Source organism: Salvia hispanica, chromosome 4 (genome assembly GCF_029641045.1).
Source record: "Salvia hispanica isolate PSC_SH4W2 chromosome 4, Shi_PSC_v1, whole genome shotgun sequence".
NCBI classification, from domain to species: Eukaryota; Viridiplantae; Streptophyta; class Magnoliopsida; order Lamiales; family Lamiaceae; genus Salvia; species Salvia hispanica.
Genome location: NC_142695.1, coordinates 39,123,834 through 39,151,084, shown reverse-complemented (window position 1 = coordinate 39,151,084; position 27,251 = coordinate 39,123,834). Strand labels below are relative to the sequence as shown.

General features: G+C 38.3%; 4 protein-coding genes across 5 annotated transcripts; 2 read left to right on the top strand and 2 right to left on the bottom strand.

Annotated features, from left to right (window-relative positions):
• Positions 1-1,110: 1,110 nt before the first annotated feature.
• On the bottom strand, positions 1,111-2,975 carry LOC125195249 (profilin-like). The gene is made up of 4 exons (XM_048093426.2): positions 2,761-2,975; positions 1,919-2,056; positions 1,482-1,624; positions 1,111-1,387 (listed from the first exon to the last, which is right to left on the bottom strand). Exons 1-3 carry the CDS (start codon positions 2,881-2,883, stop codon positions 1,490-1,492), a joined length of 396 nt encoding a protein of 131 aa, XP_047949383.1. The 5' UTR covers positions 2,884-2,975; the 3' UTR covers positions 1,111-1,387; positions 1,482-1,489.
• An 11,831-nt stretch (positions 2,976-14,806) lies between these two features.
• LOC125192763 (profilin-3-like) lies at positions 14,807-15,502 on the top strand. Its single transcript, XM_048090405.2, has 2 exons — positions 14,807-14,980; positions 15,054-15,502. Exons 1-2 carry the CDS (start codon positions 14,849-14,851, stop codon positions 15,324-15,326), a joined length of 405 nt encoding a protein of 134 aa, XP_047946362.1. The 5' UTR covers positions 14,807-14,848; the 3' UTR covers positions 15,327-15,502.
• A 3,123-nt stretch (positions 15,503-18,625) lies between these two features.
• Positions 18,626-22,006, top strand: LOC125196220 (uncharacterized). Of its 2 annotated transcripts, XR_016128990.1 has the most exons (4): positions 18,626-19,229; positions 19,488-20,105; positions 20,204-20,332; positions 21,398-22,006. XR_016128990.1 is itself a non-coding variant. In XM_089057431.1 (2 exons), exons 1-2 carry the CDS (start codon positions 18,706-18,708, stop codon positions 20,059-20,061), a joined length of 1,098 nt encoding a protein of 365 aa, XP_088913557.1. In that variant the 5' UTR covers positions 18,626-18,705; the 3' UTR covers positions 20,062-20,185. The 2 variants fall into 2 exon arrangements, 1 of the variants encoding a protein (XP_088913557.1); XM_089057431.1 differs by lacking the exons at positions 20,204-20,332; positions 21,398-22,006 and having other exon boundaries at positions 19,488-20,185.
• Positions 20,524-22,013, bottom strand: LOC125196218 (malonyl-coenzyme:anthocyanin 5-O-glucoside-6'''-O-malonyltransferase-like). The gene has a single exon (XM_048094643.1). The coding sequence runs from the start codon at positions 22,011-22,013 to the stop codon at positions 20,640-20,642; it is 1,374 nt and encodes a 457-aa protein (XP_047950600.1). The 3' UTR covers positions 20,524-20,639.
• Between the last annotated feature and the right edge of the window lie 5,238 nt (positions 22,014-27,251).

Here is a 27,251-nt window from a genome sequence, read left to right as displayed (position 1 = left end):
TCCGAACCCGAAATATTGGGTAATTGGATATCCGATATCCGATTTTTCGGATTTCGGGAACGAGTTCGGGTATAAGATTTTTGGATTATCGGGTTCGGGTATCGGGTTAGTATACCCAAATTACCCGATTTAAAAAAAAAATTAATTTAATAAATTATGTATTTATTCTATTACTTAAAAAATTAAATAATTAAATGTATTTCGAAAATCTTTCACTATTAAGTCACATTTAGAGTTAATATATGAATTGTGATGTTTATTGTTAATGAATGGTGGATGCTATAGTTTTTTATTTTTTTAATTTCTAAAACTTTGTAGTAGTTTTTTATACTTAAAATCAATCTAATTCAAGTTTGTATCAAATTCGATACTACAAGTTTGTATTTCTAAAATTTGTAGTTAATTTTGTTAAAAAAATAAAAATAAAAATCCAAAATCAGGTTTGGATACCTGATTTTTCGGGACTGGATACCCGAGTCGGGTATCTAGGTACCCGAAATTATTTTTGGATCGGGTATTAGATTTTGGAAAATTCGGGATCAAGTACCTGAAATTTTCGGATCGGATATCCGCACATACCCGATTTGACAAACCTACCTACTTTCATCAATTATCCATCCCAATAAAAATAACTCACTTTCAATCTTATACATGTCATAGTGAAAATGATCGATTTTAAAATAGAAACAATATTATACAGGAGTAATGGAGTATCTATTTTTTCACTACATTTATACACAAAAAACATAAAATCATAGATAGCCCACTAAATTAATCATCTTCTTAGTAGAAAGTGGTGCTAAAATTGATTCGAATACAATAATAGTAACAAATGTAAAAATATTTTTATCAAAGGATTAATAATTAGTTATAACTAAATATTTTATACTAACTTAAAAATATACGCTAAATTAACAATTATAAAGGGGCACTGCAAATTCGTAAAAATAAACATTTATTTCCCTTTTTTAAATAAATATAATCTCGTACAATACCATTTTCAAATGATTTTATTGTACTCCTTAATAGTCCAACAATATTGACAATTAGACGAATCGCTTTAGTGCTTGCAATAAAATAAAATACTAGGAGCATGTGACAATCAATAAAGAACACAATGAAAGCCAACTCTGTATTTGCAAAGACGTTTATAAAAATCGACCATCCATTGGAAGAACCAACCAAAAATACATACTCCATTTACTTGCATGGAAACATAGCAGTTTTCATAACCAGAGAATTCAAAGACAAACCCCTTTTTAAATTTAGGCAGAGATGCCATCTATCAAATTTGAAACACCAAAATCATTTCTGTCACAACTAACAGCACCCACAACTTCAGAATACCGTGTACAAGATGACGACAACGCTGCGCTGAAAAGCATTTCTAAAAGCAGTAAACAAGTTTCAAAGTTAATGCAAGTTCATCAAAGTTAACAGTTTAAGTGAAAAGATAAGAATGCCCGAGGAAAACTACTTACCGTGACAATTAGAGACCCTGTTCAATAAGATAGTCACCAATCTTCTCCACAACCATGTTGCACTGCCCCGGAGTCATTGGCTCGTCATATATACCAATGATCAAGGCCAAATTGGTCTTTTTGATGGTAGCACCACCAGATCCCTAAACAAACACAAGCAATATCCATTCAAAGAATGAATGCAACATATCACTACACGATGTCCGCTGTCACAACATAACATTTCAATCCGGGAGATCTACTTTATAAATGGGAAACCACCCTTCCGAAGAAGGAAAGAAAAATATGAACACTAATTAGCTGGCAAAGTAATAGGATCTCATCATCAGGCCAGTAATGCAAAGGCCATTAGCCATGCTACCCACAACTTAAAGACTGATGGATAAATTATTGATTAACAGATTTGAAGATTAGAATAAGTGATTAATTCACAATACCTTCTTCCCTCGGATAACTGCATTAGGCTCGCCTTGAATCACCATGTATTTAGTTCCCCCAATGTACAATCCAGTAGGAGCCAGTGAACCGGGATTATCAAAGTCATTCATGATAGCTGCTACCTCCTCGTGCTTGAACTGCACGAGCATTCAATTATTCAAATTAAGCAAAAGAAATCAGTATCACTCACTAACTAATTCATCATGCTGATAACAGGCAGCAAAAATGCAAGAAGCAATTTTAATGCATCCAAAACTGTTCGGATAGAACGGTTAATATGTTCTTCAAACTGTTTCTACATCTTCGAGTATCCTTTAACAGAATTGTGAGTATATATCGGTAAAAAACTATCACTATTAAATCCTCTCAATGGAAAACGGATCAACAGATTAACGATCAACATCACTTTCTCAATGAAACGGTGGTTAAACAACAAGGAAAATAACAACAAGTGCTTTAAATTGAACGGACTACTGAGCAGAGAGCAAAATTATCAAACAGCCGCCGATAACAACTCTAATAATTAGCATCAAAAAAATCATCAACAACTGAACGCATCGCCGGTAATCAGATCAAGAAGTAAAATGTCAAATAAAAGTAAACAAAGCAATTATCCAACAGATCCGCAAATTCAACTAAATCAAATGATTAAAAAGAACTACACATTTACCCTAATACTAAATCAAAGCATAACCAAATCGACACAATCAGCATTAAAGTAACGGATCTCCACCGTCAGAAGCAGCTAAACAGTTCAAAATCAAGAGAAAACACGAATCGATACTTCAGATCCGAAAATTGAAGCAATAAAAGGAGCAAAAGTGAGAAAAGGATGGGATACCTGTGGGAAGTTGGAGCTCTGGGCCCAGATGCTGCTGTCGTGGCCGACGATGGCGGAGGAAGTGAGGTGGCAGCCGTCAATATCGGCCATCAAGTGGTCGTCTATGTATGATTGCCACGACATGGTTGCGATGGAGAAGCGAAGATAGAAACAGAGTAAATGAGGTGTGTGTAGAAAGAGAGAGAGGGGAGAGAATGGGGAATGGTGCGGTGGACTTTCCTGCAGTCATCACGTTTTATGCTTGAGGTCTGCGCAAAATCTCCTCATCACTAATGACTGTTTTGGCCCTCAATTTGAATATGATATTCAGAATATCTGATCCCTATTTTGTTTCAATTCATAATTATCTTTTTGGAGTCACTAATTTTGCACTCTCTTGTTCTCTACGAATATAATTCATTTTTCTCTTTTTTATTTGTAAAAATGCAGATGACTTATTTCAAAAAATAAAAATACTTTTATTTGTATTTCATTCATTCTCATTTTATATTATATTTCCACTTTAACACAAAAGAACAATACTTTACTAAATAAATTTTTTGTGCCATTAAAAAATCAATCTTTCAAATGAAGGGAGTAGTAGTATCTAACAACATCCATAATGGGTGTCCGATCTCACGCCCTATTGTCGGAGATTGGGCTCGGGCGTCATTGGGCACCCATTGCAGAAGTCGGGCATGCCCGAGGAAGACCGACTGATCGGTCGCGACCGATCTCTCGCCCGATCCATCGGGCATCCATTGCAGCCCGATGCCCGAGCCCGATCCGACGTTATTTTGTTTATTTTAATTTGTTTTAATTTTTAATTATTTAAACCCTAAAATTAAACCACTATTAAATACCCAACTTTCTCTTCACTTTTCACATACCAATACTCTCTACTCCTCACTTTCTCTTCTCTATTCTTATTTTTCACATTTTCAAGAATAGACGAGTCAATTCCCAAACCCCCATAATGTTGACGACGATATGCCCATGTTTGGCGGCGGCGGCGGCAGTGGCGCTCGGTGGCCCAGCCACGAAGACCACCGGGTTGAGACTCCTGGATCTGTAGGATCCACTTTCGTTTCGGACTATGATTTCGATCCATTCTTCGACACCGACGCGTATCAGGTTGAGGACATGGAGCCTAGTTGTGGGCAACCTCCTGCCCCTGCGCTGCCGAGGAGGAGGAAGAAGATGACGCGGAAGGAAAAGGCGCCATCGGTCCCAGTCCCACTCCTATCCGACGAGCCCAACGAAGAGTACGCAACAGGGGTTGGATAAGTACATGAAGGTGGCTCAATGTTGGGTCGATATATCGGAGGATTCGATATCCTCCAACAACCAGACTTAGGCCAGGATGTGGGATCGCATTGAGGCACGCTACAACGAGGTGAAACCGAGGTGGCAAGCGGACCAAGGTTCAGCTGCGCAAGTGTTGGGATCGGATGAAGCTCCACGTCTACAACTTCTGCTATGTCTATAACAGGAACAGGGACAGAAGGGTTAGCGGTGAGAACATGGAGGATGTCCTCAACAAGTCGTTGTCCGAGTACCATTCGCAGTTCAGGCAGTTCAACTTGTACAATGTTTGGCTGATCTTGAAGGACAAGTCGAAGTTCAACGGAGGGATAACCGGTTGGATCCTCGGCTGCGAAGCGGACGAAGAACACTGCCATTGGCGGTTACACGAGCAGCAGCCCATCTCCTGTGGATCTGAACGCTGAGCCGGAAGGGAGTTCCGGCACGCCTACGTCTACTTTTAGACGTCCCATTGGCACCAAGGCCGCCAAAGCCCAGGCCAAAAGGAAGGCGAAGGCGGCCGTGTCTGGAACGACTCCCCCGCAGGCTGCGCCTCCTCCATCTGCTCAGCTCATGGCCTCAGCGATCGAGGAGTTCGGAGGTTTTCGCGAGGTTGTTGAGTACTCCCTCCGTCCCAAGGTATTAGACCAACTTTCCTTTTTGGGATGTCCCAACATATTAGACTCATTTCATTTTTTAGCAAAAAGCATCTATCTTATTTTATTCTCCACCTACTTTTTTCTCTCTTCTCTCCCCTACTTTTTCCCTCTTTCATACTTTACTCTCTCCACTTTAACTATTTAAATATCAATTCCTTAAATCATGTGCCCAAAAGAAGTGAGTCTAATACTCCGGGATGGAGGGAGTATATGTTTATACTTGACGCCCAAAACAACCTTCGTCGTCAGGAAACCGATCCGGAAGCCCGACAGAGGACTGAGAAGATAATTAAGAATTTGAGCTGAGGTTACATTAGATGACTAGTTTGGTTTTTTTTAATTTAGTATTTTAGTTTAATGTGTTTTTTTTTAGCTAAGTATGATGTAGTTTTTTTTTAAAATTAACTAATGTAGTTTTTTTTTTTTTTTTGCATTTGTGGTGTTTAATATAATATATTTTGGTATTTTAGTAATTAAAAATAAAATTAAAAAATTATGATATTAAAAATGAAATGAAAAATGGATAAGTGACAGGGCATGCACTAGGGCTCCACCATTTGCAGAAAGATAAGGCATGCTGATGTGACAACCACTAGAGCTCTCACTAGGGCATCCATTGTGGATGCTCTAATATAATAACATACTCCCTCCATCTCACAAGTATACATTTTTAATTGGGTATAAGATTTAATGCACAATTAATAAAATATAAGAAAAATAGAAAGAAAAATTAATTAAAATATTATTAGTGGAGAGAATAAGTCCCATCACATTAAAGAGAAAAGAATTTTCAGATTTAAAAAGTTAATATTCTTATGGAACGAGGAAAGTAAGATACAAGCGAAAACATCAGGAACATGACAATAAACCAGAAAGAGGGTACCAAATCCACATGACACCCCCAAACTTATCTAATCCTCTTGCTCCACCAAAGCTTGGTCCAGTGTCTTTGTCGCCCCAATTTGTGACTTCTTCACCTCCATCCTCAATCATCATGTTATGCATGTTAATGCATACATACATGACATCTGCAATTACATTCTTTGAAGAAGAACTAGGTCGGGCCTTTAACTATTGCCCAGCGCGATTACAGCACATAATGTGTAATGCTTACATATGTCAAAATTAAAGACATAATTAACTAAATGTATTAAATGACATTGATTAAATAGTTGAATGTTTTGTTCGCATGATATTTAACGTTTCCCAAAGCATATATATCCCCAAATCATAGACTATGAATTTTTTTTAAAAAAAAATATCAAAGTTATGATATGATTGATAATTTTTTAAAATTACAAGATAAACAAGAATTTGACCAAACTTTAACAATTTATTTTTTTTACCATTTACCCATACTTCAAGTTATATTGAGTTTTACCTAGTTTACTCTCAAACTTTAATTTGTAACAGTTTACAAACATAAAATGCAAAAACATGTCCTTCCATAAAGATAATTTTTTCCAAGACCGAGTATCATTTATAACCGACCGTTTTGGGTTGTGTAAATAAGTACTCCCTCCGTCCACGATTAAGAGTTACACTTGCATTTCTGCACTCGTTTTCTGAAAATGATAATAAATAGTTAAAGTGGAAAAATGGTAAAGTAAGAAAGAGAATAATGTAAAGAAGACTCTTCTCTACCTTATTCTCTATCTTATTTTACTATTTATCGACTTTAACTATTTATTATTATTTTTACAAAACGAGTGCAGAAATGCAAGTGTGACTCTTAATCGGGGACGGAGGGAGTAAATAACCACTACCCTTTTGCAAATTTTCCACGTATTATACTGATACATGTATTGATCAGGTGCATCGCGTCATATATAGTAATTCAAACTATAAGAGCATCTCCAATCAGGGACGGATCCACCTTAATATAAGGTGGGGCAAATGCCCCTCCTCAACTATTTTTAACATATGCTATTTTTTCCAAATTTGCATTTTTTTTTTGAAATTTTTTATATTTGCCCCTTCTCGTATTCTTAAATTTCCCTTACATATAATTTTGCCCCCGTCCATTTATATTTCTGGATCCGTCCATGTCTCCAATGGAGGCTAGCTGATAGGCTAGCCGATCCGCTAGCCTCCATTGCGGCAATTTTGGCTAGCCGATCGGCGAGCTCTAGCAGATTCGCGGGCGCTAGCCGACCCGCTGGCCGATGTGTTAGCCGCCATAGTAGGCTCAATTTCAGCTAGCCGATTACATTTTTTTTAATGTATTTTTTTATACATTTTTTTTTGCATTTTTAATGTATTTTTTATGTATTTTTTTTTTGCATTTTTTACTTGCATTTTTTAATGATTTTTTTAATTATGTAATTTTTTTTAGGGTGTACCTTTTTTTAATTTATATAAAATTATTGCATTTTCCTATATCTGTGTCGTAAATTTAGTTCCGTATTTTGCGTGATTGTAATTTATTTATTTTTTATAATTTTGTTGGCCTTTGGCTAGGCTATTGCTTGTCTAATTTTTTCTCCTGATGATGTGGCAGGAGGGGTTTCTTGTCCTGATGATGTGGCAGGAGGAGTTTTTGACTAGACTATTGCTGGTCTATGACTGGCCTAAAGCCATTGGAGATGCTCTAAGACCAAGCATCGTTTTGCAACTTCTATGAGTGGTCATAAATTATGGACAAAATTCAAAATTGATCATCTATATTTATTCAAAAATTCTTTAATTTTACATATTAAAAATGATAGCTTTTTATCTAAATAATATACTTTGGTTCATATTTAAAAGTTTCGTCAAAAAGTTTATGACCATCAATATTTTAACCAGATTAGTAAATTAAATATCATTTTAATTTATTAAAGTTAATAGATATTTAAAATTATATTAAATAAAAATATGTAAAAGGGTATTCTTTTTTTAAAAAAAATTAAATATTGGTCAAAATGTATTGTTTAGAACAAGAAACTATAACATGGAACCAAATCGTTTCAGAAAAATGTAGAAGTCAAATTTTAGACTTAATAATGTAAATTAATCCAATTTTATCTAACTATATACATAACAAAGTAAATAAACAAATCTAATTCGAACTTAATATATACTCCTATTTGTCAATTATGTAGTAATTACTAATCAGCTAGTCAGATAAGCAAGATACAAAGAACATGTTTGATACGGCAGAGAATTATACGTAGACATTTCTAATTGTTTGATATTATATTAAGCTTAACTCAAAACTCTATATAAAACTAGACTTGTTCAAGGTTTACCGAACCAACGGATAAAATCGAAACCGTAACCGTCGGTTACGATTTCGAACTGAAACCGTGAGAATTTACCCGAACCGAAACCATCGATTTTTGAACCATGGTTCGGTTAAGGTTCAAAAATTTTCGAACCGAAACCGTGCCGGAACCGCGGAAAACCGCCTAAAAACCTTGAAATCAATCCAGAACTGCAAAAAACCGGCGGTTCGGAATCGTGAAAAACCGTAAAAAATCGCCGGAAAACCGCCAGTTTGGAACCGAAACCGAAACCGGCGGTTTTGGAACTGGAACCGTAACCGCAAAACACCCTCGCGGTTCGGTTCCGGTTCATCAATTTCCAAAATCGGAACCAGCGGTTCCAAACCGTAACCACCGGTTCCTGAACCGTGGGCACCTCTACATAAGACAAGATCTGCCTAAATCTTGCCAAAATTATAACTTTTACCATGCATGTAACTCACCAATTTGTCAAGTTAAGCCACTGTTATTTAACACTACTATACAAATTTAGATAATTTATTTTCTATCAAACAACAACAAAAAAAATCGTATCTCTGCATATCTTGACATAAAGCCCGTATTTCTTACATCTTCTCATATTCCACCTTTCTTATCAAATGAGTCCTAAATATGAAAAAAGCATGCATTTAACTAGGCAGATTTGAATGCAGTGATGATATTGGTACATGCTTGTTTTTATAGTAGAGTGAACTACGCAAATCATCCATAAACTATGTGTTTTGTACTTCAATGGTACCTGAACTTTAAAAATATCATGGATAGTCCTTGAGGTGTAATATAAAAAAAGCCAAAAATGATAGTACTTCAATGGTACCTGAACTATGTGTTTTTATAGTACTTTTTCCCTATTCATCACAATTTTACGCCAAAATGTACTCAAGACATGAAGGGCATTTTTGGACTTTTATATCTAGGTATTGGATATGCTATTTTCTCTATCTCTCTCTTGAGTATTCTTGAGTATTGAATATGATATTTTCTTACCGTTTTAGTATCTAAAATGATATTTTTTATTTCTATTTTTCAATCACTTTATGTCATACTACTCTCTTTTTTTCTAAAATTTTTAGAAAGTAAAATATTAAAATAAAAAATATTATAAAATTCTTAAATAAATTAATTATAAAAGTTAAATATAAATATAATTTTAAAATAACTTGTAGCTAACTGTAATTTTGACGGTGATTCAATTATTTTTCACTAGGACTTCCACTAGGACTCCCCACAAAAACTTCCTGCCACGTCGTCACTAGCCCATCCCATTTTACTGCCACATCACTAGGACTTCTCATGCACTAGGACTTCCCACTAGGACTTCCCGCAATAAAATTAAATTCACAATTAAAATTAAAATTTACGGAATTAAAATTCGACACGAATACGAACGGGGAAATGCGAATATTTCATTAATAAAAAAAAACATACATCATTCGAAAAAAAAAATTACATAGTAGATAAAAAAAAAGCAACCACATCAACGTCCACCCCTCCGCGTCCAAACCTCTTCGATGATATCCTCCTGAAGTCGAATATGGGCATCTCTTTGCCGCATGTCGGCAAATGCGCGCAACCGCTCAACCTCTCCATGAGGTACCCCCATGTTCACATTCGCGCTGGCCACGCCGTTGCTTGGACCGGCACCCGTATCATCTTCGTTGGTCCACTGAGTCAGTTCGTCCCCTTCACTTTCGACAATCATGTTGTGCAAAATGATACATGCGTATATGATGTCGCCGATGTTGGGAATATACAACTATTGTGCCGGACCCTTCACCATCTCCCATCGACTCTGGAGCACACCAAATGCCCGCTCAACATCCTTGCGCGCTGCCTCCTGACGGCTCGCAAACTAGGACTTCTTTGGTCCGATTGCATGCTTGATCGTCTTCACAAATACGGGCCAGTTTGGGTTATCCCATTCGCCAAGTAGTATCCCATATTGTGATGGTTGCCGTTGGCGACGAAACTGATGGCGGAACCAACGCCATTGCACTGATCGTTGAACAGGGGTGACGACTGGAGGACGTTGAGGTCGTTGTTCGACCCGGCGACTCCAAAATAAGCATGCCATATCCACAGCCGGTAGTCAGCTACAGCTTCAAGGATCATCGTGGGATGCTTGGCTTTGAAGCCGGAAGTGTGTATCCCCTTCCAGGCGACGGGGCAGTTCCTCCACTCCCAATGCATACAATCTATGCTGCCCAACATCTCAGGTAGGAGTGCTTAAACGGTTCTCCGGTTCTCGGTTAACCGGAATCAGAACCGGAACCGACCGATTAATTAAGGAACCGGAACCGGATTTTCCGGTTCCGGTTCCGGTACCGGTTCCAACTTTTTAAATAAAACCGGTTCCGGTTCCTAACCGGTAACCGGATCATAATTTAATTTTATTTTTTTATAATTTAATATACTAATACATCTAATTTAATTGAATTAATTTTGAATTAAAATAAAATAATTTGAAACATTGAGTGATTTTTAGATTTAAAAAGTGTTAGATTTGCGAGTTCTGTTTTTGAAGTATTTAAAATAAACCGTGATACTTTGAATCTACAATTATTTCCCCAATCAATTTTTGATGAACTAACTATAATGAGTAGGACATCATAAGTTTGTTTTTAATTTCCAAAAGAACTTATACAATTACAATATCATTTCATATGATAAAAATTTAACTTTATAACAAATATATGTAACAATTTATTTAACATACGCTTTTAACATGTTTGTGAATAATTTATTAACTGTTGCGTTATAAACCAAAAAGTCACAACAAGATCAATTAGTAATATTAGAAATTCCATTGAATATTTGTTTAGCCAAAACGGGGAATTGAAATTCAATTTTAAAACTTATTTTTTAAAAAAATTGCTAAAGTTTAGAACTCCTATTTTTTTATTAAAAAATTGCTAACATAAACTAGTCCGACCTACTACACTTGGCATCACTCTTATCCATATATGAATATTATTGTATTGTTGGTTTGTACTTTTGTGTATTTACTTGATTTTTTAGGTATTATTTGTTATATTTCTAGATGTTGGCTTATTATTTTTTTTTAGTATTGAACTATTTAAAATTATAAATAAATTCGGATTAAAATTACACATCGGTTCCGGTTCAGAACCGGAATCGACCGGTTCTTAACCGGCCGGTTCTAAACCGGAACCGATTGGTTCCGGTTCTGGTTCCGATTCTAGGATTTATGAAAATTTAAAACCGGTTAACCGGTCAACCGGTCCGGTTAGAACCGGAACCGGCCGAATAAGCAGGCCTAATCTCAGGGAACCCGTGCACCGACCCGTGCATATTTATCAGCCGCTGGCAGTCTTCGGGGTTCGGACGCCGAAGATATTGATACCCGAATATCGATCTAACGCCCACTCAAATATTCAGCAGACACTCGACGGCTGAAGACTCGCCAATGTGGAGGTACTCGTCGAACATGTCGGTCGGGCTTCCGTACGCCAGTTGCCTGATTGCGGCAATGCACTTCTGTAAGGGCGTGTGTTCGGGTTTGCCAGCCGCATCCTCCCTAATCCTGAAAAACTCGTATCTTCTCTCTAAAGCACCCACGATATGCATAAACAGCAGACGATGCATTCTAAAACGTCGCCGGAATAAGGCATCCCCAAAACGCGGCTGCGGAGCAAAGTAGTCCCCATACAACCGAATATGTGCAGCAATGTGGTCCCGGGGTACATGACGTCGGCGATGGATCGGTCGAGGTACCGCCGCAGCCGCCTGCTGCCGCCGCTATTGCCTCTGCCGGAGCAATCGATCAATCGCCTCTTGCACAACGAGATCAAATTCATTATCACTATCACCATCACTATCACTAGCGCCTCCGCCACTACCACCCGCACGACTACTCGCCATTCTAGATATACTTGAAAATAGAGTTTAGAGAGAGAAACTTGTCAACATAAGTGGTGTGAATGAAATGAAGTTCAACGAGCCCTATTTATAGAGTTTAGAAAAAAAAATTTAAAACTCGGACGTCCGAGTGGGACGTCCGACCGTCGCCACTACGGCGGACGTCCGCCCGCCCGTGGGTCGGACGTCCGAGCCCATCCGACGGGCGTTGGGGATGGGCGTGGGCGCCCTTCGTCGCCACTACGGCAGACGTCCGGTCGGACGTCGGCGACGTCCTACCGCGACGTCCGCCATTGGAGACGCTCTTGAGGTGTAATATTGATACGCCCGGATTTTGCACTGTTTTAAGGCCATTATTTGGTCCGTTTTTGTCATCAAAATCACTCTACATGTCCATTATTTGCATATTCTATACATTTTGGTATTTTGACGTGTTTTGTGAGAAATGTGCATATTTGAGCCGAAAAGGGGAGTAAAAACGCATAGTCTGGAAATCTGGAGTCAGACGGCGACCAGCGACCGCCGCGAAGTTGTACGGCGACCGCCGGCGCCCGGCGGTCAGAGCTATGTGGCGGTCCGCCTCGGAAATTTACGCTAGGAGAAGAGTCTCGCCCGGCGACCGCCGGAGGACATGTGGCGGTCCGCCACCGAAGGGTCAGAGTCTCTGGACTCCAACGCGGCGACCGCCGGCCAAGGTGCGGCGGCCCGCCGGAGAAAGGCGGCGAATCCGACCAGCCCTAGATTTGCTCCAAGATTTACCAAATTTTGAAGATCTTTTCCTTCTATGATCAGGAATAATCTTCCCCTATAAATAGGACCTCAAGCTTCATCAAAAAAAGAGTTTTTTTTCCGACACACAACAAGAACACATTCATAGAGATCAAAAGCTAGAGTACTTCAATTGTGCAAGGAGTTGAAGAAGGATTTCAAGAACATCAAGAACGACAAGGATTCAACCCACGGGTTTTATTTGCTTTAGTTTTATGTTCAGATTGCTTTCCCTTCAATCTATGTTTTTAGTTTATTCAGTCATGTGTAACTAAACTCATAGGATTCTAGGGATGTGTTAGTAGCAAATTTGGTTATACAATTCCGTTTTCTATTTAATATCCGTTTTGTTTTTACTTTGTTTCTTCCCTAAGTTAATCATGATGCTTCATAATTGAGTGACACAATTATGTATGATTCAATACAACTTGCTTCATAACTGTGACAGAGTTTTAGCGAGTTAGATCCACTTAGTAGACACTACAGTTAGCTTCCTTTAAAACGGCACTGTTAATTGAGAGTGAGGATTTTTCAAGGGTCTTAGGAGCTTTTTGGAGTTACGTGTTAGGATTGACAACCCTAATGTTAGTAATCAACGTTTGTATCGCATGAGCATAAGCTAGGTGACTCGTCCTTTCAAAGTACTAACTGTGCTAGGGTATTGTAGTTTGGAATTTGTATAACCATAAAAGCGAAAGCACATCCCTGGAATTCCCCTTATCTCTATACTTTTCTCTCCGTGATTTGCTTGCTTTTAGTTGTTTACTGTTTTTAATATTTACTGTTTTCAAAAAGTTACAAAAAATTCTTGTTTCTCCAGATAGTAATTGAGTTCTAGTAGAAGATAGACACTTTGTGTACATCTTCCCCGTGTTCGATACCCGGTACTAACCTTTTGCTATACTATACCTAGTCTGTATACTTGCAGGTATTTATAGTGCAAATAAAAAGTGCATCAAATATAAAAAAAGCCAAAAATGATAGTACTTCAATGGTACCTGAACTATGTGTTTTTATAGTACTTTTTCCCTATTCATCACAATTTTAAGTCAAAAATGCCCTCAAGACATGGAGGGCATTTTTGGACTTTTATATCTAGGTATTGGATATGCTATTTTCTCTATCTCTCTCTTGAGTATTCTTGAGTATTGAATATGATATTTTCTTATAGTTTTAGTATCTAAAATGATATTTTTCATTTCACTTTTTCAATCACTTTATGTCGTACTACTGTCTTTTTCTCTAAAATTTTTAGAAAGTAAAATATTAAAATAAAAAATATTATAAAATTCTTAAATAAATTAATTATAAAAGTTAAATATAAATATAATTTTAAAATAACTTGTAGCTAACTATAATTTTGATTGTGATTCAATTATTTTTCAATATTAAAAGTTAAAAATTTTGGATGAATTAAAAATTAAATATTAAAAATTAGCTAATTTAATTTTTTTAATTTTTAATATTAAAAAATAATCAAAGCACAATCAGAATTAAATTTAGTTATAAATTGTTTTGATAATTAAATTTATAATTTTAATTTAATGATCAATATATTTAAAAATTTCATAGTAGTATTTTAAATTTTAAATTGTATGATAGTTTAAGAGAAAGAGAGTGAAAAAGGATTTGACATGAAGTGATTGAAAAAATGAAGTAAAAAATATCATTTTAGGTATTCAAACTATAAGAAAAATATCGTATCTAATAATAGGGAGAGATAGGGAAAATATCATATTCAATACCTAGACATGAATGTCCAAAAATGTTCTTCATGCATTGGGGGTATTTTTTTTGCAAAATTGTGAAAAAATACCATAAATGTGATTACACCTTAGTTCAGAGACTACCCATGACATTTTTAAAGTTTAGGTACCGTTTGCGTACAAAACGCATAATCCAGTCACCATCTGCGTAGTTCACTCTTTATAGTAAGTGGGAAGGAAATGAAGGACATTGAATCAGTTGTATAATGTGAGAAACACAAGTTGGTTAGCCCACAATTATTTATGGTTATTGATAGATGCCATAATAATTAAGTAAGAGAGCTTGGTCTATCTCTAATCCTAAATATAGAAATGATATTGATAGTGGGTGGTTAATTCCTTGAGATAAAGACGGAGGATAATAAAGAAATAGAAGGCGAGACGCACGAGTGTCCATTCAGTGGTTTGAGTTGAAAACATGTGACATTATATATATGGAGCTGAGAAAACAAGATGATACATAGATACTGATATTAGAGGATTGAATATGTCGTGGCAAACTTACGTGGATGAGCACTTGATGTGCGATATCGAAGGGCAAGCCGGGCTGAAACTCACTGCGGCGGCCATCCTTGGCCACGACGGCGCTGTGTGGGCCCAGAGCGCCACCTTCCCTCAGGTAAGTATGTGTATGTGTAGATAGATGAATTGATTTTATTGTTACTGAATTGTTTGATAAAAATGCAATGCAGATGAAGCCAGATGAGATAAAAGGGATATTGAACGATTTTGAGGAGCCGGGGACTCTGGCCCCGACCGGTTTGTTCTTTGGGGGAGCGAAGTATATGGTGATTCAAGGAGAGCCGGGCGCGGTGATTCGTGGGAAGAAGGGGTCTGGAGGCATAACTATTAAGAAGTCGGGGCAGGCATTGGTGTTCGGGGTGTACGAGGAGCCGGTCACGCCAGGTCAATGCAACATGGTTGTGGAGAGGCTGGCCGATTACCTTATCGATCAGGGCATGTAGATGTGTCATTGCTCATAAAGGTCTCACTTCACCTTTCCAGGCTTCCTTTCATACTAGAATTTTCTTACTTTTTTCCTCCTTTTCAATACTTACCTTTAATATTCCAATTCTTCTTTTTTCCATGTTGTTACCTTCTCAGAGCGGTCTAATAATTAATATCAATAACGTACACCAAATAGTGCCTTGGCAGTAGCTTATATTTAATTTTGCTGAATATTTAATTTTGGTAGCATGATAGGTTGGAAGGAATCAAATTGAGAGAAGAAAGAAGAATATAGATGATCAGCACTAATTAAACATTTATTGATGGATACACAATTACTGGTACATTTTTGCTGTTGAGTGTCGGAAAGTTAATCAAATCAAGTGCAACGTTGGAGAAGAATCGATCAAAATGTACTAGAAATAGGTCCCAATTAAGGGTGCAACAATTAGAAGAAGATCACCAAGCTAATATAATGTGGTCGTTAATTAATTATAGCATTTGTATCCTTAAACTTTCCGCATCCTAATTTCTATCAAGTTGGAAAGTGAATCAAATCACGAGCAAGGTGGGAGGGAAATCAATTCAACAAAGTTTACTATATAGATTAAATGATTATTTGATTTATGTACAGTGTACGGAATTAATTTCAACATTTAAATAAAATTTTATTATAATTTGATTTGATTAAATGATGAATTAATATTATGTAATTAATTGATTCATAATATATTATACTAATAAATAAGCTTAAAGTTATACTATTAGTCATGTTTTCAATCTTAAAACCAAATACATTATTAAATTTATTTCAAACATAATTTATGCAATCAACTGATTACATAAAATCCAATATAATTTAGTCCTAAATAATGATCATCTTAAGATTCATGAGAAATCACTTATTCACTTACTCAATCACACTATTATAATATACCTAAGAGAATGCCACATATATATGATATATATAAAGATGAATGCGATCATGCGTGCCGGATTAAAGTATTAATGTTCATTTTAGAAGCTGCAAATACTGATTGTATTAAAGTTTAAACACATAGAATAAAAAATTATAGCCAATTTCTATATCTTTAGGTTCATAATCGAGGATGGAGTTCTTTATTTAAAAAAATATATCTACTTCAACTTGATTATTATACCAACAAAGCAGCAACAAATGAAGCCATGATCTGTCTTTCAATACTAACTACCGAACATTTACCTTATGTTTGCGCAAGTTCAATGAATTATACACCACACCGCCTAACTATATAAACATTAAAAAATATTTCTATTTCAAGAAAAATAAATACTACTACTCCTAAGCAAATTTAGATGCGCCGTCATATCCAATGATCCTGGACGTGGAGGAGTCTTTGAAAGAGAATTATAATATATAGAAAATAAATAGGATTTGATAAAAAAATCCAGCTGCAAATACATGTACCAGACCATAATCATAATGCTAAATCGCCAACTTTACGTGATAATCAATATGCTTCAATGAATTTTATTATACTCCTATAAATAATCTTTCTCTGATAAGATTCGATAATGAAATTCAATTGAAGCATATTAATTTGTCATATTAACGTCCCGCGACTAAATTTATTATCACTGAATCCACTTATTATAAAAATTTAAAAATTAATCCATTATTAATAGTTACTTATAAAAAAGTAAAATCTAAGAACTAAGAAACAATCAACATAATTTAATTTAATAATAGATGGGGTAAGATCAATTGAAACATAATAAAAATACAAGAAAACAAATAATTATTAAAATATTTAAGGAACATTCGGAAAAATGATAAACTTGTTGTTTTGTACTCCCTCTATGAGTATGCAAGTATTTCCTTTTCAGTTCCCCTTACGCGAATATACACTTTCTAATTTTACAAACTATTTTCTCTATATTGAGGTGAGACTCATTCTTTACTAATAATACTTTAATTATTTTTCCTTTTTATCTTCCTTTTACTTTACTAATTGTTCATTAAAATTTATGTCCAACAAAGAATGCGTACTCTTGTAGAGGAAGTAATATTTTATTAGTAGATTGGCATGTTTATTGTCGAGTCTCATAGCTTGAATTTTATTTTTGCGTCAATCTCCTATTGGTTATTTCACTAAAAAAAAAATGGATTATTGATTGTTAGCAATCCCTCGGAACTTGGTAATTACCGATGGAAAACAGTATTACTGACGGAATGCCCTCAGTCTACAGCTAAAAAATTTACCGACATGAAAATTAATGACGAAAATTTTCCTTCGACGACACTGTTTACCGATGAAAAAATATGAATTTCTGACGGAAATATCCATTGGTAAAATTGTTGTTTTTTTTGTAGTGTTTTGATGACTTTGTTGAGTTTTGAAGGGAAAAGGACTTAAAATGATGGTTCCTAATTAGTCTCTAAATGATACCAATCTCTTCGTCTTCAAAAGAGCTTCGTGTGGTTATCTTCTACCTCAATTGGAATTGTGTAGGGAAAATTATGCTTATTTTACGAAGACGTGCAGTCCAAAGAGACTATGAGGGTATGAGTATTTGTTAATGTACGAAGAAATTGAAGGAATTGTGAGTAGTTAGTTGATAGAACAGAGCTGCAAAGAATTTTGTATTAATACACTGTACACACTACTTTTAAGGGCATCCGCATCGCGTCTCGATGCGGGCTTTATCTCATTTCGGAGAGACGAGACCGCATCGAGACGGAGATGCGGGATGCGTCTCGTCTCGACGAGACGAGCCATCTCGTCGCGTTTCACGCGAGGAAGAGGCCGGCCTCGAGCTGGCGAGCCACGCGCGTGCTGGCGGATGGCGTGACGCCCACTCGCCGGTCCGCGAGTGGGCGTCGGAATTACGACGTCATAAATTTATTTTTTTTTCAAAAAAATTCGAAAATTCGATTTTTTTTTGGTAATTTGTAATTTGTAATTTGTAATTATGTATTTTTAATTATGTATTTTTTAATTATGTATTTTTTAATTTTTTAGACTTTTAAATTGTAATTTTATTTTATTTAATGAAGTGTGTTTTTATTAATTGAATTTGTTGAAATTAAAAATAAAAAATAAAATTGAATGAATAGTTAAGGGATGAGATGGTTAAGAGATGGGGAATGCAAGTGTTGTCTCTTAGTTAAGAAATGTGATGAAAAATATAGTAGGGCCCATGAATAGTGAAGAGATGAGAAAGTTAAGAGACAGATAAGAGACAGGGATACGGATAACCTAATTTCTATTAATTTTTATCAATAAAAAATTTAATTAAAGTACTCCTAGTATTTTTACTCCGTATGGGAGAGAAAGAGAGAGAAAAAGGGGACACTTAATCGCATCACTAGTCATAGAATTTTGGGAATCATCATTTCCGACGTCGAATCCGAAAATGGATCCCTGCCCATTCGTTCGACTGATAGTGGAATCAGTATCCCTCAAACTCCCCTCCTCTAAGGCCGGAACATGCTACGCCAAGCTCAAACTCCACAACTTCCCTTCACAAATCCTCTCCCTTCCCCGCTCCTCCTACTCCACATTCCACCTCGACACCGACGCCCTCCGCCTCTTCTCCAAAAAGCCCCTCACCACCCTCAAAATCTCCGTCTTTTCCGGCCCCGCGGCCTGCTCCTGCGGCGTCGTCACCGGTAACCTAATCGGCACCCTCAAATTATGCCTTAACCTCACTAACGTCCGCTCCAGGACCTGCATTTATCACACCGGCTGGATGAACCTCGACGACGCCGAGCCGGCGGCCAGGCTGCACCTCGCTGTCCGGTCCGAACCCGATCCACGCTTCGTGTTTCAGTTCGGAGGCGAACCCGAGTGCAGCCCGGTTGTTTTCCAGATTCAGGAGAATATAAGACAGCCGGTTTTCAGCTGCAAGTTCACCGCCGACCGGAGTCACAGGTCACGGTAAGTCTCTCTTGCGCCGGGCCTACATCATTTCTAAATTTCTGCATTTTTTAATGTGTGGTGCTTTTTTCCTTTCCTGTTGTTGAATGAAATGTAACACCTAATTTTTATCATTATTATGGATGACCAATCGGCTTTCAGTTTCACCTTCAACCTTTTTGATTTGTTTCCGGAAATTTCGGTAGTTAGTAAGTAAGTAAAAGTAGTGTATGATTGAACATCTTTTATTTACTACAAACTTTGAGTATATTTTTACAGAGGATGGGCGCAAACATTTAGCGAGAGGGGAGGAAGAAGAGAGAGAAAAGGGTGGATGATAACAGTGTACGATCTCTCGGGCTCGGCGGTTGCCGCAGCATCGATGGTGACCCCATTCGTGCCGTCACCGGGGTCGGACCGCGTGTGCCGTTCAAACCCGGGCGCGTGGCTGATCCTCTGCCCCAACGGCGTCTCCATCAGCAGCTGGAAGCCGTGGGGGCGGCTCGAGGCGTGGCGGGAGAGCGGCCTGGGCTACAAGTTCGAGCTGATGACCAACTCGGGGCTCGCCACCGGAATCCCCATCGCCCAAGGAAGCTTGAGCGTTAGAAAGGGGGGGAGTTTCTGCATTGAAAGCTTGAGAAAAGGGGCCAATATTCGAGGGTTCGTGATGGGGTCGAGCGTCCAAGGAGAGGGGAAGACGAGCAAGCCGCTGGTGCAAGTTAGCGTGCACCACGTGGGGCGCGCCGCCCTCTTCGTTGCGCTAGCTGCTGCTGTGGACCTCAGCATGGATGCTTGCAGATTGTTTTCCACCAAATTGAGGAAGGAATTCAGCCACGACCACCAACAACTGTGAGGAACATCTGCTCTGCTTCTCCATGCTATGGAAATATTTTGGAGGTATAAACATATTTGAAGTGTACAATAGCATATCCATGTCCATGTCAAATTACAATCAAATATTTGATCCTTTGTTAACATGCATAATAAATTTGCAGTACATGGATCAGAGAGTTACTAATTGATCAGATCACCCATCTACCCATTTGGTCCAACCACCCAGGCCTCACACTTATCAAACTGTATTCAATTATTGAATTGAAGTCCCAAATAATTGATCTAGGCAGGTGAGATTATATCATCTACGCAATCTTATCACAACACACATTAAACAAATCAATTATCATCGCATAAAATAATCCAAATTTCAAACATTTCGATGCCATGACATTTATTCTATCTTCTCTCCCGGAGAGTGTTTTTTGTTTATCGGGGAGAAGGAATGCAAAGATATTCATATTTGAAAAGCCCTTGAATCTAGTTTCACAAGTCAATTGAATGCTAAGTAAGAATAAAAAGGATACATTTATACACATAATAAAAATGCAACTTTTAACTTTTAATCAAGATTTTCACGCTATTACACCAACACTCTCAAAATTTAAGGCCATCTTCAAAAATGGTTATAAAAGCTTCCATTCTATTCCTCGGTAGCGAAGTTCCGACCACCAAACCGCCTTCAGAATCCAGCGAATTACACAACGACATCGTATACTTCTCCTCATCCATTGACAAAACCTCCAACCTCCTCGCCTTTCCCCATCCAAAATCAGCATTCGACAAATCGAATTTCGGCGAACCGGAAACTCCAAACGTACTCAACCTCGCCAATTTCGACATCTCAGATAACCAACTATCCAAATCTCCCAAAAAAATCTCTTTATTATTCACTCGGTTCTTGATCAAATCCGCAATCGCCTCTGCCGCCGCCACAAATCCTTCCTCCGCCACCAACTTCTTATGCTCCACCGTCGCAGCCCCGCCGCCCAAGCAATTCCCGAAGTAATTCACCGGCACTGGCGGGTCAACTAGCGCGTTCGGCCGCCCCCTTCCGTCCGCCGGCAAGAGGAGCACCTCGGTCGCATCCTCGTCTGCCCCCTCCCCGGCGGCGGCCGCGGATTTCACCACGACACTCCACGTGTACGCCACCGTGACGGCGAAAGTAGAGATGTAAACTAGGCCGGGTTTTTTCGACATAACAATATCCTTGAGTTTTTTAATATCGGACTGATGGAGTCTGAACGCGCCCCTGACTCGGTTAGTAGGCACAGGCGAACTTGACAGAGTCAAAGGTATATTCCTCATATTACTCCATAAATTTTCGCTTATGCCCTTGATATCTCCAAATACAGATCTATCAAAGAGCGGTGGCGATGAGCAGTTTAGAAACCATTCGTCCCCGCCGCTTTGATTCGTCTCGGCCCAGGCCGAGAAGAATCGGAACACGGACCTCGCATCGCCGAGGCAGTGGTGATTGCTCACCCCGACGCAGATGCCGCGCCCGGGGAAGAGCGTAACCTGGAGGGCGATGAGAGGGGCAATTTTGTAATTTTCCTCCTCGACAAACGGCGGCATTCGCGGGGTGAAATCGTAAAACTGATCGGAGTCTCGAGCGTGGCTTCCGGTGACTTCATCGAAGTCGCAGAGGGAGACGGCGATCGTGAGGGGAGCGGCGTCGCCGGGGACGTAGCGGATGAAGGGGCGGGATTTTTCGGTGTCGAGAGGGAAGAGGAGGTTGCCGGCGACGGGGGTAAAGTGTTGGAGGGTGCGAGAGAGAGAGTGTTTGAGGTTTGGAACGATGGTGGAGGAGAATTCGGCCTCGGTGCAAGGGTGGTTGTAGAAGATGAGGCGGCGGATGGGGTGGAAAGGCAGCCACACGATGTCGAAGAAGCATAGGGGAAGGGTTAGCTCGGCGGTGGAGCCCGGTGGAGGAGGGATGCCGGTGATTTCGAGCACGGTGGTGGACATGGCGAAAAAGTTTTGGTCAATTATTGGGCTTGGTATTATTTTTCGGGTGGTATCTATGTCTATACATATAGATAGTTAGATTTTGTGTTCACATTCACTTAGATATTTCCTCCATACCAAAATAATAAACACATTTCATTTTCTGCGCACGTTAGAAAAAATAATATTAAAGGAGTAGTTAAAGTGAAAAAATAGTAAAGTAAGAGAAAATAATATAGAGAAAGTCTTATGTACAATATTTTCTCTCTTACTTTACTTTTTCTCTACTTTAAATATTTATAATTATTTTTTCAAAATGAGTGCACAAAATGAAATATTTCTATTACTACGTAATGGATGGAGTATATAATTACCACTGGTTAACTTGACACGAATTTTAAAAAATATAATGAACAATAAGTAAATAAAGTTAGTTGAATGTAGATATTACTTTTATATATTAATTTTATAATAAAATGATGCGGTTGGAATGATGAATGCAGAATTCATTATTAAAATTAGTTTAGAGTAAAAGTGTAGATTAATTGGAGACCGACGGAAAAAAGGAATTTGTGTCGATTAATGGCGAGTAGAGATTTCGGTAACGTTGTGCGTTCACATTTGTAAATTTTTGGTGTAGTAGATTCTATAGTTTGACTATGAGATGCAATATTTATTTTGGACATTTACGATTTTTGGATTTATGTAATCATTATAAATTATAATGTATTACTCCATAACAGGAAGGTCTTCTCTTCGTTCATTCATACTTGAATTATTATTTTTTACTTCAGAAAATTTCTTTATACTGAGTCATATTTATACACAATAATAATTAAATTCCATTTTTTCAAAATTTATTACTTTATTTATTTACTTTTCCACTTTATAGGGCATATAATAATTAAATTCTATTTTTTCAAAATTTATTTACTTTATTTATTTACTTTTCCACTTTATAGGGCATGCAGTTTTTAATAGTAAGTCAAATGGAGTCATCGTCAAATGGTCAAGATTGAATTATACCGGCCACCTCCATCATTCTAGAGATAAGAAAGATGCACTATTTTATTCAAAGATATTTGCCACACACAATAATAATTAAATTCCATTTTTCCAAAATTTAATTACTTTATTTATTTACTTTTTCATTTTATAGGGCTTGCTGTTTTTAATAGTAAGTCAAATGGAGTGATCATCAAATGGTCAAGATTGAATTATACCGGCCATCTCCATCATTCTAGAAGATAATTATAAGATGCACTATTTTATTCAAAAATATATGCCACAAACAATGTTTGCGTCTGAGATTATTTCATTGTACTTCCTCGATTATTTCATTGTACTTCCTCTTCTCTCGTTGCTTACACTTTTGCTTTTCAACTCGTCACAAATTCCTTATACTATTTATAGTTTAAATTAGAATTAATGCATTTAATTAATATATTAGATTAAGTTAAGAGCCTCCTTTATTAAGTGATGTCTCATTACACTTAAAATTTTACACTAAAAAATCAATCCCAAATTTACGACTTAAAATAAAAAGTGCGAGTAATATGGGACGGAAGGAGTACATTACTAAAACTCAGTCACATAAAATTTCATAATTGATGGAGCTTTGTATGAAGTGGTTTCAGTTGAGGATGAGTTAATATTTGAATTAAATTCCAAATCTAATGTAGTTGGAAGTGGTGATGGAGCTAATAAATTTGACAAATTATATTAAGGGTATGTGACACACTCATTGTTTAGGATGGTTTTAGAGGTGTTTAACCCATGTTTTGTTGAATTAAGGTGTTCATAATAGGTTTTCACCCATATAGTCGTTGATTTGATGAAATAATGAGTTTGTTGGGATTCTGAAGTAAAAACAGGTTAAAACGAGCAAATGGATGATTCCAGGGACTTCGCCCGATCGGGCGTTTTGAAGCGCAGTGAATTCCAGAGAGAAAACCCGTTCAGGCTTTTCGCATCCGACAAAAAGCCCGATCGGGCGTTTTTGGCTGGCATCGCGATACTCCCGGATTGCCCGATCGGGCGTTCCTCATAGTTCTGATAAGGCTAATTTCATGCATCGGTATGTGCAAAGTAATGTTATAATTTGCTGGGTCTAACACGTTTCCTAAGCCAGGTGTGTGAAGAAAATGGCTAGATCGAGGAAGTTATGGAGGAGATGGTCTAGCAGGAAAATGGAACGAAATGAGCAGGAATTACGAGGAAATTGGCGTGATAAAGGGAGTCTACAGCTGAGGGCAACAAAGTCATTATCAATACCTCGCTGGACCCACTAAAATGCCTATAAATAGAGAGGAGCATGCAGCGCAATGGGATATAGTTTTTACTCTTCTTAGCTCATACATTTACACACACACTTGGGAAAAATTCTGGGGATAATCGTGATAGGGGGGGTACTTTCTAAAGATCTGGAGTTTGGTAACACCGTCCTAGTGAGGGCGAAGATACAATTGTTTTAATTTCAGCTGTTTTTTTCTAGTTTCCACCGTCGAACTTCACTTTTGGGAGTCTACTTTGATGTTGATGATGTTTAACTGCCTATCGTTCATGGATCTGAGTTTAGCTGTTTAATTTCAAGTTATTTTGCTTAGATCTCTCTACTGTTAGCGTAATTCTTAAATTGCTATGTCGATCTCTGCTTATTTCGTTATTGAGGTGTTTGATGTGGAATTTGGTGACAGATCTGTGGTTGATTGAGTGTTCGGAGCTTAAATTTGTAAATCTGACGTGATGGGGAATTTCTTCTGTTTGGAGTCCGTGTCGGACGCTTGGATCCGGAGTGGATTTAGCGTCTGAAGTTGGTTTTGGCATGTGAAAGAAACAGTAGTTGATAGACTTGTTTTATTTCCTTTGTTTTCTATTTCACTTCGTCTAGGTATGCAGATCTGTTAAGTTCTTCGTTATTTATGCATAGATTTGATTTCAAGTTAGTAGCCCTGTTTTTGATTTGCTTATGTGTTTTCTCAAGAAGTTTTATGCGAATTTGGTTGTAGAAGACGATGTCACTGTCAGTTAGTATGAGAGTTAGTTATTCTGCCACTTTCCAGTCGTACTCTGCTTTTTCTTAGATGTGGTCCCACCGTAGAATTATCTCCTAGGTCTAGCTGTTAGGTTAAGTTTCTTTCTAATATTCCCAAGTCAAGTTAATTTTAATTTTCCTCAACCCAAGAAAATGCGTGGCAGCAGCCAACACCAAAAATACTCCCAAATCCTTGATTACGAGTCTTACGCATCCTTCTCTGTGGGATTGATCCCTACTTCCCTATACTAGGTTTAGTAAAGTGGTTGAGGGTTTTTGAAGCGGGGAAGTACTTGTGTGTCCGACGACCGGGATTCCGCACAACCTACGAGTTCCTAGACCAAGTGATCTAGTGGACTTGCTGGATCTGGGGAACCTGCCTTATTTGAATATCGCAACACTGCACACTCACTATACTTGTACTGTGACATCCCAAGTAGCTTCAAGTGGCGCCGTTGCCGGGGATGGATGGCGTTTGTTGTTATTAAGGATTTGGTGTAAATATTCTAATTTTTGTTATTTTCTTTCTCCCTAACAGTTTATGAAAGCGGGCTTCCAATCTGGAAGTTGGGCAAGTTCATCTGGATCAGGGAGTGGCCAGTACGAGTGGCGAATCAAGGAATCTACATCTACCATCACTACTAGATCAGGATTGAGAACGGAAGATCCATTCCCGTTCGAGTCAGAAAGTGAAAAGCAGTGGAATTCATCGACAGAGGAGAATCCAGGGACATCAACCGAACCAGAGCATTCCGAGACCGAGGAGGAGAAGGACCCAGATATGGCTCATCTACTAGACCCTGATTTGGAAATAGGGTCGCTCACCGCACATCTTGACGGTGAACCCGCTCATGCTATAGTCTCGAATCTACGACGGAGGTCGATCGACATCAAGACAAATGTGCTTGGAGTTCTACCTACTTTCTCTGGGCGTAGGAATGAATGCCCTTATGAATTTCTGAACGAGTTCAGTAAACTATGCAGCATTCAGAAGCGACCCAACGAGGCAACAGAAGAGGACTACCGTCTTCGAGCAATTCCGTTTGCTCTCAAAGGGGAGGCGAACACTTGGCTGCTGAGGCTTCCACCGGACTCGATCAACACGTGGAAGGATTTTAAACTGGAATTTTTGGATTACTTTTTTCCATCTAATAAGACGAATGCCTTGAAGAAGGAGATTCAGGAGTGCAAACAAGAATACAATGAGTCCCTAAGTTCTTATTGGTCCCGCTTCAAGGGGCTGCTGGATGCTTGTCCAAACCACAGGATGATAGAAGCGGAGACTTACTATTTGTTCTATGAAGGTGCAAACCCTGAATCAAAGGACTTGATGAACTCCTCGAGCGGGGGAAATTTTACTAAGAACAAAGCAAGTGAAGCCAGGGAGACGCTGGGGAGATTGATTGAGGCAAAGAAGGCCTATGATAACCCGTGAAGCATATTGAGGAGAGGATCAGCTAATGCAGTGATGGATCAAGAAGACAAGAAGGTGGAAGATAGGATCGATAAACTGGAAAAGGCCTTGCTAAGTGCGATCGAGAAATGCAATCCGCATGCTCCAGTGGAAAATGAGAAATCCCTTGGTCAAGAGGAAAGGCAACTGCAACCATACTACAGTCAACCCTACGAAGGAGAGTGCCACGCTCAAGCAAGTTCGATGGGAAGTTGGAATCCCGATGGAAGTTGGAATCAAGGGAGACAGAGGGACGCTCCATGGAGGACTCACCCAAACTTCAGATGGACTGACCATGATCAAAGCCAGCCACCTCCCTTGCAGCTCACGAATTTTGCACACCCTCCGGAGAGGCAGTCCAATTGGCCAGGGAAGGGACAAGAAGGACAATTGCAGCTGGGATACAGGAATCAGGATCAAGCTAATTGGGGAAACAAAAATCAAAACAACCCAGGAAACTCCTATGTGCCACCTCACCAAAGGAATAACCAAGGCAATTTTCAGAATTCCCAACAGAACCATCAAGGGTCTGGTGGCCAGTACAACAATCAAGGGTCGAGTAACCAATACAACAATCATCAAGGAAATTTTCGACAGAACCAAGGTCAAGGACAAAATTTTGGTCAATTCAACTTCAGACCACAACGGAGTTTGGATGATATGGTCCTGATTTGGTAAATTCACAGCAGTTCATGCAAGGTAACTTACATTCCAACAATGACATGGTGCACAAGTTACAAGATGCTCAGTCAGAGCAAAAAGCCGCCATGGA

Coding starts and splice junctions, on each gene's coding strand:
- LOC125195249 (XM_048093426.2), bottom strand. CDS start 2,883: ATGTCGTGGCAATCATACATAGACGACCACTTGATGGCCGATATTGAC. Junction 2,057..2,760: donor AGAGCTCCAACTTCCCACAG/GTATCCCATCCT, acceptor ATGCTCGTGCAG/TTCAAGCACGAGGAGGTAGC. Junction 1,625..1,918: donor CAGTTATCCGAGGGAAGAAG/GTATTGTGAATT, acceptor GTGTTTGTTTAG/GGATCTGGTGGTGCTACCAT.
- LOC125192763 (XM_048090405.2), top strand. CDS start 14,849: ATGTCGTGGCAAACTTACGTGGATGAGCACTTGATGTGCGATATCGAA. Junction 14,981..15,053: donor AGAGCGCCACCTTCCCTCAG/GTAAGTATGTGT, acceptor AATGCAATGCAG/ATGAAGCCAGATGAGATAAA.
- LOC125196220 (XM_089057431.1), top strand. CDS start 18,706: ATGGATCCCTGCCCATTCGTTCGACTGATAGTGGAATCAGTATCCCTC. Junction 19,230..19,487: donor GACCGGAGTCACAGGTCACG/GTAAGTCTCTCT, acceptor ATATTTTTACAG/AGGATGGGCGCAAACATTTA.
- LOC125196218 (XM_048094643.1), bottom strand. CDS start 22,013: ATGTCCACCACCGTGCTCGAAATCACCGGCATCCCTCCTCCACCGGGC.